This window comes from Temnothorax curvispinosus, unplaced genomic scaffold, assembly GCF_003070985.1.
Source record: "Temnothorax curvispinosus isolate PA1 unplaced genomic scaffold, ASM307098v1 QBEX01010211.1, whole genome shotgun sequence".
NCBI classification, from domain to species: Eukaryota; Metazoa; Arthropoda; class Insecta; order Hymenoptera; family Formicidae; genus Temnothorax; species Temnothorax curvispinosus.
Genome location: NW_020219991.1, coordinates 58707 through 70710, shown reverse-complemented (window position 1 = coordinate 70710; position 12004 = coordinate 58707). Strand labels below are relative to the sequence as shown.

The 12004-nt window shown below is 39.1% G+C and overlaps 1 protein-coding gene across 6 annotated transcripts in view; it reads right to left on the bottom strand.

Moving 5' to 3' along the window:
* The window catches only part of LOC112459901 (filamin-A), a 49232-nt gene that overhangs the window by 21448 nt on the left and 15780 nt on the right, over positions 1-12004 (bottom strand). For 3 of the 6 annotated variants that reach the window (XM_025024264.1, XM_025024265.1, XM_025024270.1), the window contains 8 exons: positions 11517-11943; positions 11036-11251; positions 10373-10760; positions 7506-8075; positions 6006-6350; positions 5236-5849; positions 4010-4308; positions 1020-1158 (listed from right to left, as the gene is read on the bottom strand). In XM_025024264.1, coding sequence (XP_024880032.1) covers positions 1020-1158; positions 4010-4308; positions 5236-5849; positions 6006-6350; positions 7506-8075; positions 10373-10760; positions 11036-11251; positions 11517-11943 — 2998 coding nt within the window. Of the gene's footprint in view, positions 1-50; positions 153-1019; positions 1159-4009; positions 4309-5235; positions 5850-6005; positions 6351-7505; positions 8076-10372; positions 10761-11035; positions 11252-11516; positions 11944-12004 lie in introns of those variants that run through there. The other 3 variants (XM_025024266.1, XM_025024267.1, XM_025024269.1) reach the window with 2 other exon arrangements.

Here is a 12004-nt window from a genome sequence, read left to right as displayed (position 1 = left end):
TGTGTGTGTGTGTGTGTGTGTGTGTGTGTGTGTGTGTGTGTGTGTGTTACTTGGAGCGGAATTCGTGTGTTACGGTGCGACGGGGTCCATGTGACGATAGGCGAGAATTCGTGCGATAACGAGCCAGCGGATGCGGTCCCGATGAGCCTTCGCAGTGGACTGTTTCGCTGGAGACTACGCGACAATATCCTGCACTACGTGTTGCCTCTATAGTTAGATACACCTCGCGCCCCACCCACCCGGGGCTCGTCGTTGACGAGAGCACCGGGCATCCAGATCGGCATCGGGAAGACGATCACACAAGGAGACTCCACGCATCATCGGTCGCCCCTTGTCTCACGAAGTTTTTCAAAGGCAACCGACACGCGCGAGAGGAAGTATTCGCGAACAAAGTTTACAGCACGTGTCTCGCTTGTCCCGCGGCAACAGATCTCGCGTTATAAATATCAACTGATCATAAATGCAAGGATATATATTTTTAGACATTAAATACTTGACTTAAAAACTGATTCCAAATTCGTATTAATAATACTTGTTGTTCTTCATTGGAACGAGAAAAAAATCTTGGCGTCATCAAGTGATACTAAGAAATAATTTCATCAGCGCGCGTTTTACGGTCCAATTTCATGTAATTATTTTGCATTTCACTGTATGAACCCAACACGTTTGTCGATATAAATACACGAGAAAACTCAAGAATTTCTTTAGTATGGTAATACAATAATTTCACACAGCGATTAATTCAATAAAAAGAATTAACAAAAATACAAAAATTATGATTTTTTTAAAGAAACTTTCAGGAAATTTTCAAGAAAGTCCAAAAAATTATTTCAGTGGTAGAAATTTTAATAGATACAAGTTTTTTATATTAAGGATTATTGTAAGATATACAGCGCGCTGTATAAAGAACTTTGCAAACTTCGATCATCGCGTATTTTGTACGAACAGATAAGTATACAAAAAAAATAAAAATTTCGCAAAATAAATCGCAAAATATTAAAAACAATGCTGTTACTCACTGTGAAGGTATAGAATCCTTCAGGCACCGGTTGACCGCCAAACTTAATGCTGAGGGTGTAGTCTCCCGCATCGGCAACAGTGTAGTAAATGTTAACTGTGCCATCGCCGTTGTCTTCTATGTCAATGTCAACGACTTCACTGAAATCACAGACCGAGACGTATTATTCAGAGATTAAAATATAGACCAGAGATCCATTCACGAAATTTTCGCGCATATTTTCGTGACACCGCTACAATTTCATTCAGCAATACGTCACTTCGAATACTTTCTCGCGACTTTGTTCCTAATTATTCAAATTTTTCAATCGCCAGTAAAGTAAGAAACTTGAAAGAAGTTAGAAACTTTTTTCTTCTTTACGTAAAGAAAACTAAATTTAAATTCTACAAAGAGATGAGATTTAGTTATATCACAACAATCAGAAAATTTTGTAAAGCTTTACTGAAAGTAACAACTCTTAAAGAGACAGCAAAATAAAGAGAGAGAAATTATCATTGCAATGATAATTTATCAGAATACTTTTTCTCTTCATATGTATAAAAAATTTAACTTATTAACCAACTTTTGAAAACTAACATTTGTAGAATGTACAAAATAAAAAAATCGAACAATCCAATAATTCACTTTTATACTTTTGCGTGCTGCTTAAATCTTAAATAACTGCTAATAATGATAAACTATAAAATAAATCGTTATTTGTTATAGGTTTAGCATGTAAAATGTAATTGGAAAATCGCGTTTATAGGAAATACTGGACGCAACGTGGCTTCTCATCACTTAGTACACTTGTGATAAAGAATTTGGCCCGTTCTAAAATGTCTTTTCGACAGAAGACACTCACTGCCAACTCGAACAACACGGGGTATCATGGATGAATTATGAGGTAGCAGGTGTGTACACCACTGTCAGCGTTCAGAATGCATTTATAGTCGATTTGATCAAAGTTGTGACAATCTTTTACAGAGCACGCGCCCGGTTATGCGTAAATGCACATGATATCTAGGCAGAATAAGAAGTGCACGTCTCTCTCTTTCTAGAAATCCCGAAATATTCGCGAAGGACATAATCGCGCGGATGTCGCGGCGTTACAGCATCCATCTCGACATTGTAACGAACAAGAAATGATAACAAGAAATCTGAAAAGTAATCTTAGACAATGACAAAGTAGGATTTTCTTTCTGATTACGAGATTTATCATTTCATTTTGTTGTAGTAATATATTAAGATCATCTTAAACATTATCAGTTTCGTGGATCTTTTTCTGATATTTATTCACGCTGTATAAATTCGATACGAACTTTAAATAAATTTTCGACAAATAATGTAGATGTGTGTGTCGACTGATGTGGATTAAATTTAATTCGAACGCAACTTAACTGTCACTATAAAGTGTCAAATAGACGAACAAATGTCCGACACGGATGACAAACTCTTATGAAGAAATTCCAATGTGACTCTTTTTCAAAGAAAGCGTGTAAAGTGATCTATAGTCTGGCATCAGCTATGACAATTAGAGGAATACATGCAACATTATATAATTAATCTGGCGCTCAATTGCCAATTGTACGTATATAGTGTGAGATAAAGCCAGCCCCGAGAAATGAATATTGCGTACAAAGAATTCTCTTATTTCTGCAACTGAGTACCTAGAAAACGACTTAATTGCTTATATATATTGTTTATGAAATCAATCTTCGTACATCCTGAATAATCATTCCTCTTGGCGTTCGTTCGCTGTCGATGCCAAGTTTTATTAAAAGTATATTTCGCTTTCGGATTAAACCAGACCGACATTTCATTTCAATGTTACGATATGGTAATCGACATAGGTACCACGGCCGGAAATTCGCGACGAACAACTTATTACCACCGTGTACATGACGTTCGTAATGGCAACGTGCCACGTGCCTGATTTCTACCGGATTTGTTACACGATTTACAGCCGACTAGTCATTACACTGCAGATCTAATCCCAATACATGATTATGAATCAAAGTGTAACAACATATGTCTCTATTATTTGTGCTTCTTATTTGTTTTTTCAAATTGTTTGTTTCTAAATTTCGGTACAATGAAGCCATTTATTTATAGCAATCCTTACCACTTAATTGCAAACAACAAAGCAGCAAGCAGTGTGAATGCACTGATTATTTAGAAAAATAACTTATACTTATAGAGTTTGTAAGATAAAGAATAAAAAAATATAATAATATAATTGTACACGTAAGAAACATACAATATATGACGAATGAAATAAGAAGAATGAACATAGAAGAATAAAATAATAATTTATTGTAATTTGTTCGATATTTAATAGCGGTAAGAGATCTTTCTCGATTTTTCGCCTATGAATTAAAAATAAGTAAGTCGCGACACCGTGACGCATAAAATAAGACGGAATTTTTGCCTGAAATCTGAAGATCGAAAAATGCAAATGCGAGGAATGCGGTAAAAATATGAACCGCCTCCACGTATATATTTTTAACACAAAACATAGTTATAACTTATACAAAAGTTATAACTTATAACGTGCGAAGAACATTATTACTGAAAATTACAAAGACTTTAATATATTAAAATTAAACAGAAAAAACACAAATGAAGAGTTGACTTATCTGTAAGTCACTTCTTGCAGAAAAAATGAGTGAAGATACACATCAGATACAGATTAAAGATTCATAGACAAATTAAAATTAAGTTAAAGGCAGAATATTTCTAATTAATATTGACATATAGATACGTATATAATATCACACAACAGATTTCCTTTTTCTAAAAAAAGATATCTCTTAAGCATATCCTAATCACAAACGGCGTGAAAAAATTGTACGATAAATTAAATCTCAGATTTCGAAAGAAGAACGAAGATCAGAACGTTATTCGGCAACTGCGAGAGCGAGATTTTGAAGGTTCCCGCAATGTCTCGTCTCACTGATTCACCTCCTCCAAAATAGTCGGATTTAAATCGGGGCGCGGATCACGCGGACTCACCTTCCGGAAGTGGAGCGGATGCGGCAGGTCACTGCACCGCGGCCTGCATTTTCGGTGTCCACGGTGATGCAGTACTCCTCGCCCTGAGCCAAAGTGCGCTGAATGCCCTCTTTGATCTTGCACTGATCCGCCTTGCCGGTGGACACGCTCTGCACGTTCACTGGACTGCCCGGCACTTCCTTGCCGCCATATTTCACGTTGACCTTGTAACGGCCGCAGTCGTCCGGCAGATAGGTCGCCTTGTACTTCCCATCGCCGAGGTCCTGCACTTCTACTCTGCGCGGCACTTGGTCTGGTCCCTGAAAAGGATTCGGGAAGGCGTTATTTGCAAAAATGTGATGAACACGATCGCTCACACTACCCGTTAGACATTCGATTATTTGCACTTAAGGGTCGACAGGAGTAACACTACCGACCTCTGTCGGGTTGCTTAGCTGCGAGTCCGTATTTTATTTATTATAAATTTTTTAAGAGCCAAAATGGAAAATCCGGCTCTGTACCAGCTTGCGGCTGATATTACTGATTCAGCTCTAAGCAAGCCTGCAAAGCTGCTTAGGAACGGCTTTTCCCAAATTTTAGCCAAATTAATTAACGAATCTCATTAAACTTATATTTTCTTGTATAATTTCTATATTTTTTACTTATTTTGTACATATATTAATACAAATTAATAAACATATAATACTTTGCAATATATTTTGATAATAATATAAATTTTTTGAACTCGCCAATACTGCGCGTGAATATAAATCAGTGAGATTTTATTTGCTTCACGATTGAAAATCGAAGCAATTGAATTTCTAAAAAGTTCTAAAAAGATGATTGCAACTTCTTCTTCCCAACTTCATTTGGTAGATACGCCGATTTCTTCATCAGTGAGATATCATTAGTAAGATTTCAAGGGGATAACTGCTTTCTTACAGCTTCGCCAGTATCCGTGATCACTATTATAGGCTTCCAAAATAAAAAAAAAAAAAAGTTATTTAGAAGAAAAAAGAGAATGTTATACACTTCGTAAATTTAAAAAAAATTAATTATATCCTGTTCTTAGTACATAGAAATATTTACGAGAATCTTTTGTATGTTAATTATTATTTTTAACAATAAGTTTAAGACTAATATTTGTAAAAATATATATATAACTCCCTTTCTGCTCCCTCGAATCGAATGTGCAAATGTAGAATGTCAAACGCGCGATACAAAACACTTCGCGCGATATTACTCACCACAACTTGCACTTCGAGATCGCCGTATCCAGCATTGGAAGTATCTACGACGAAGTCAGTCGGGAAGGAGGCAGTGCAGACGGGCGACACCCCGGGACCCGACAACGTCACCTTGCTGGGCTCCACGGTGGGCAGGACCTTCACCTTGTACGGACTGCCGTTGATGTCCTCGCCGTCGTAAGTAACGCCGACGTGCACGTTACTTCCGGCAGGCGGTGGCTGATACGTCACCTCGTACAGGCCGTCGCCCTTGTTCTTGATCTGCGGCTTCTGCGCCTGTCCCTTGTCAGTCGACAGTCTTACATCCAGCTGCGCCGCCTTGGCGCACTTGGACGTGTCTACCGTGAACTTGGCGGGCACGCCCTCGCGTACCATCTCAGGTTGCAGGCCGGGTCCGTAAGCGATCACGTTCTTCGCCTCCGAGTCCGATACCACCTCGATCTTGAACGGCGAACCAGGTATGTTCTGTTCGGCGAATTTGATGCCGATTTCGTAGTCACCGGGTTCCGTGGGAACGTATTCGACGGTGCAGGAACCATCGTAATTATCCTTGGCCTCCGCCTTGACCTCTCCGTCGCCCGTGATAGACAAACCCAAGCCGCCGTTGCCGGCCTCTGAAAAAAAAATCGCACATGTGCTATTTCTTCTCTATTTTCCCTATATTTCCCATCGTCTACGTAATAATCTTCATGTTCTCAATTATACAATTTGTAGGTAGTATAAAGTTACAGCATTAAGAATTTGTTTGATCGAAATGTTGGCTTGCAGACCTCTGGTCTCCACCGTGAAACGGTTCGTCTTGTTCACGATGCCCTTCTCCAAGCCAGGACCATACGCGCGGCACTTGCTGGGATCGGAGCCGCGTTGCACGTTGACGGAGAACGGCGAACCCGGGATTGGCACGTTGTCGTAGAGAATTTCGATGGTGTGACAGCCCTCCTCGAACGGTGTGTAGCTGACGCGGTAGGTGCCGTCACCCTGGGGGATGATGAGTTTCTCGATCTTTCCGCCATTGGGGTTGTTTATGGTGCAGGACACCTTGCCGTCGTCGGTCTTCGACTTGGCGATGTCTCTCGCGTCTATCGTGAACGCCGTTTGCTTGTTCACGAATAAACCTGCAAAACGCGATAATACGACATGATTGAATGAAGACGCTCGAATGTTTGTTTCAAACAAATACGTATATCTTATATATATACATATATATATATATATATATATATATATATATGTATGTATATATTAACTTTTTTGAAATTAAATTTTATTATTCTAAAAAATTATTTTTCTTGAATTGCATATCTCTTTCATGTCCGAAAATTCGAGATTGATGATGTAATCAATGCATCTTTATGACAGAAGCTGCATTTTTTTAAGGTCGAATTTTGTAATATTGAAGATATTACATTTATAATCCTGTATTTTAAATTTTGCATATTTTCTTACAGGTTGAAGTTTTATATGAAACAATAATATAAAATAGACACATACGTCTTTAATAAAAATCAAAATAATTTTATGTTATTACTACTATTATCACAATAATTGTACTAAATATTATATAAATATTAATATTGTACTAAATGTGATTTTGAGGTACGTTTTTACAATAGATACACTGAATTACCCTGCCTAACGTATCGTTTATAATTTAATAAAACGTCTATTTGTTTTAAACAATACGTAATACCTAATTTAACAAATTATTTGTTAAAATGGCAATACATAAGCGCATATTGTAAAACAATATATAAAATGTAATTGCATTCTGTGAATGATTAACATAAAAAAATCACAATAGCATACAAGGTTATTATTTATGGCATTGGATTTCAATCATTGGACAAACTGAAAACGAGGCATGGTCGTAGAAAGAAACAAACTTAAAAATTGTCGTTCCGTACATACTTTTTACAAACATGTCCTCAAGTGTGTCTTCAAGCATTCAAGTGCCTTGTAACAAAAGTTTAACGATAAAGACAGCTACAGATCAGAAAGTCTAGAGCAGGGAATGCCATAATGACAATGAGCTACCAAAAAAATGCAATCACGTCACACGTCAACGTATGCATCTCGGAATGATCATCGGGATTTTCTAAAGAATTCATTCTACATGCACGAATATTGAACAGTATTGTCCATCCCTACAAAATCTCGAGACGCATTACGAGACTGATTGCGCAAATCAGAGACTAGCAAGTCACAATAATACTCTTTCTCTCAATTTCCAATCGCAAAACGATTTCCGTGCTGACGTTCCTTAACGGTACCGTGTGGCTGGATGCCGCTGCCGCTGACTTTGATCTTGGAAAGGTCCGCGTCCGGCACGACGATGGCCTGGAAGGGCGAGCCCGGCACGTGCTGCTCGTTGAAGGTGATGTTGATGCCGTAGTCGCCGGCCGCGGTGGGCAGGTAGGCGACGGAGCAGGTGCCATCGCCGTTGTCCCGGCAATTAATCGCGGCCTCGCAGGGACCCTCGACGGTGACGCCGAGGCCACCTTGACCGGCGCCGCGCGTGTCGATCACAAACTCGGCCGGCTTGTTCACCACGCCGTGGGAAAGACCGGGTCCCGAGGTGCGCACCTTGCCCGGATCGGAGCCGTGGACGCAGGTCAGCCGGTACGGTTGTTTCGAGATCGGTTCGCCACCGAAGCTGATGGCCAGCAGATACTCGCCCAGCTCGGTGGGCGTGAAGTTGACCAGGTAGCCCTCGTGGGTCGGCACCACGTGCGCCTTGACGCGATTGCCGGACGGGGCTGTGATCGCCACCTGGAAGTCCGCCGCCCTGCCCGCCTCCTGCGTTATCACGCGGAACTGCTGCAGGCTGTTCACCGGGGCCGCTGCGAGGACGTTTGCGGTTTCTCGTGGTGAGCCGCGATGCGTCTTTCGCTTGTGCTTGCGCGACGGGACGACGGCCCGCGAGCCGGCGAACGGACGTCGCGCCGTCTTTTGCTGGTGAAATCGCGGTCGATGCTCGTCGAAGAGAGGATCGACGATTACGAGGGATTGAATTAATAAGGATGAACTGAACGTCAGAGATGTGCGAATCAAAGATTTTTCGTGTCGGATCGAATCGAATCGTTGAAATATAATTTGTAATTAACAATATAATTATTTATTATCAGATTGAATTTTAACATAGATAATAAGAAACTATTTTAATGTGAAAAAATAATATTAATTATATAATATAAGTTCAAGTCGAGCAATAAAATAATATATTGGTTTTAATCACTATGGCGGAGATAAAGTTATTTTTCTATATATAAGTTCTTTTTAAAGCAAAACATATTTAAATATTTAATATAAAACTAATAAAAAATACTTTATTTAATGTCGCAGTAACTGAAACAATTAGGCGAAAAATCATAGATAAATTATTAAAATACTCTAATGTAGTATCCAATAACATACATAGAAATTAAAATAAAATAATATAGTTTATTTTATCAATACTAATAGCTTACTATTTTTTTATGCATATTAAAACTTTTATTTATAATTTGATAGGATTACAAGGCATGTCAATAATTGGAAATAAACTTTTTGACTGCCATACTTAGCCGCTCAGAGAGTGGTTATAATACTGGATGGGCTCACTGAACGCACCTATTAATATGATCGTACTTTTGCTTATCAACTGGAAATGTGATTTTATAAAATTGACAATGTATATGATTCGTATTCGATCCATCTAGATTCGAAAGTTTCGAATAGTTCGAATCATAGAAGTTCGAATTCGAATAGTTCGCACATCTCTACTGAATGTACAAAAACTTGAAGAATTCGAGTGATTAAATATAATACGCAGTTTACGGGCCAACACTCACCAGCAAGTACGGCCGGACGTTCGTCGCGCAAAGTTATCATAACTGTTAGATCTCAAATACTGGATGTGCATCGAGTTTGTGAGAAAAAGCCACATACATAAGCTCACAATGCGCGTGTAAATTAGGCGGAGCGTATTCCAAAATAGGAGGATCTCCCGCGATTAACGAAACACTGACGTGGTCTTAGCTAAAAGTGCATTCAGTTACAACGTGTATATTATTCAACGTGCAAAAATAATTATTTATTTTTACAAAAAATTGTATATTGATTTCTTGAACGCTACTGCTATTTGCTTATTTTTAGAATTTTATCGTGACGCGCTCAATGCGACGGAGCTGCTTGCTGCCTTCCTGCGTGTGGAGGGCTCCAGGTAAAGTTATGTGGAAGACGCAACGCGTAAGCAATACCGAAATGCAATATTTTTAGAATATACGAAACGCGATAGGGTGTGCGTGTCAACTGTGAGAAATCCGCGAGCGCCGCTATAAATAAGTCATCGGTTCGCGCTCCAGCGGAATATCTATCCGCGGGGAGACCTTGGCAACGCTATATTTCGATAATCCAGGCTAGATACACGCATCGTCCACGCTACACGGTAGCGTCCCGAATGATCCTCGAAAAGAATATCGGCTGTATGCCGCGAAAATTATTCTTCTCAATGATCGCTGGAAAGAGCGTGATTTGGCGCGATTTATTTTCGAGCTAACGCATTTCTCGGAGTGCAAGCTCTTATTAATTGCACTTATTGATCCTCATCTAATCGCGTTTAACAAGTTATCAAATTAAAAGATAATAAACATAAAATTTTTAGATTTCTACTACGGGAGAATTATTTCGTTCAAACCAAATGAGATATAACGATAGATAAATGTTCTTAATTATCTCTTGTTAATAGTCTACACTATTACATGTAATATTAATTATTAATTAAGTTTATTTATAAATTCAGTTCTAATAATTTAAAAGAAGTAAAATAATATATATGTATCTATATATATACATATATATATATATGTATAATTTTTACTTATATATTGTTAAAATTATAATTATAATGAAATACTACTAATCGATCAAATATGTCGTCAGGTTTATAACTTCAAACGACGAGATATTATGCCAAAGAACATTCAACCATTGTCCCAATTTCGTAGGACGAGATGCTGCGTATAATATTTTGATTCGAGCGTATCTGCGATTAGTGACGCATTTATCAGATGATTAAATCTGATTTTAAATAAACCGATAGTGTATGGTAATCGAAATATTAGGCGGTACTTGAAGAATTTTCGATAATTATACTCACTTGGTTCCAGGCCGTCCACTTTGACCTTGGACACATCCACATGAGGCTGTACGTTAACTTTAATGGGACACTGGGGTACTTTCAGACCGCCATAGTTGAGATTCACCGTATAGTTTCCCGGTTGGGGCGGCATGTAGTCCACGACGTATGTGCCATCCTCATTATCCGTCAGCGAAATTGGAAGTTCCCGACCTTCGGGGCTCAGCATTTTGACATCCAATTTACCGGGGCCAGCCTCGCGACAGTCGACGTTGAAATGTGTCGGAATGTTCGATTTCACATCTTTCTCAAGACCGGGACCGAAAGCGGAGACCATGGCGGGATTCAAGGGCGAAGCTATCTTAACTCTATACGGAGATTTCTTCGTGGCCACTCCGCCATAGTTCACCTGGAAAAAGATATTTTTAAGAAATCGAAATAAGTTGGCACTACGGTTATGCTTTCGCTGAATATTTCAACAAAGTTTTATGCAATGCTCTATGTATCTGTTTTAATTTGGATGGAAGTATCCAATATAAATCCAAATTCCATCGGTTTTATTCTGCTAAGAAGTCTCACATTGACTACTTTCATTTTTTCTGATTAAAAAATAGCATGTTCTAAGGAATCAACGAGCAGCGAAAATTCAATTCAAGGCTTTCGAAGCCAATATTCTGGTCGTACCATCACAACATGCTGGGAACTAGATGTAGGTGTATAATGCGCTTGAACAGTGCCATCCCGCTTGTCTTCTAATCTAAGCGGAACGTCTCTTCCAAGAGCATCCTGGATGACGACTTCCAGAGCCGCTTGACCAGCTTTTCTCGCATCCACCGTAAAGTGCGTCGGTTTATCTCTGGCAACACCTTCTGGCTGAATTCCTGGTCCATGAACTTCAACCTACAAAGTACAATCGATACTGTACGGTGATTTCTTTCACCGGCCGAGTCAATAAAAGCAACATATTATTACTAATTTGGTTAATATTGAATTTATTGGATGTAAAAAATTGGAAAATATTATGTTTTTCATTACTATAAGATGTTCTAGATTATTCTAGAATATAAGCAAAAGTAGCTATATATAAAAATATACATGGAAAATGTATACATATATACAGATTATATAAAGAAATATTAATAGTAAAATAAAAACTCGAGTTTACCTTTTCCGGATCGAAGTCGGCCTTTGGTGAAATAGTCGCGATATAAGGCGATTTGGGGATATCCTCGTTATCGCAGAGGATGTGGACCGCGTACTGGCCCGGCGCGGTAGGCAGGTAAGAAACATCGGCGGTTCCATCGCCATTATCGTTGCATTCTATCTTTGCTTTGGACGGGCCTTCGATGGAGAAACCAAGGGCGCCGGTCTCACCGTTTGTGTCTACTGTAAATTTCGCTGGTTGGCCGACGACGCCGGTGTGCAGACCCGGTCCGAAAGCCCTGATGTTGGACTCCTTGTAAGGACCCACATTGACCTCGAAGGGTGACTTGGGAATCTCTTTGCCGCCATACGTGATCATTACTACGTGGCGACCTTCCTTGATCGGTGTATAGTGGCATTTGTAAGTCGTAGCGTCGGTTTTGGACATTCTAAAATAATTTTATGCAATATCGTTAATGAAATCGATAATTGAATTTAAAGCAAAAACGT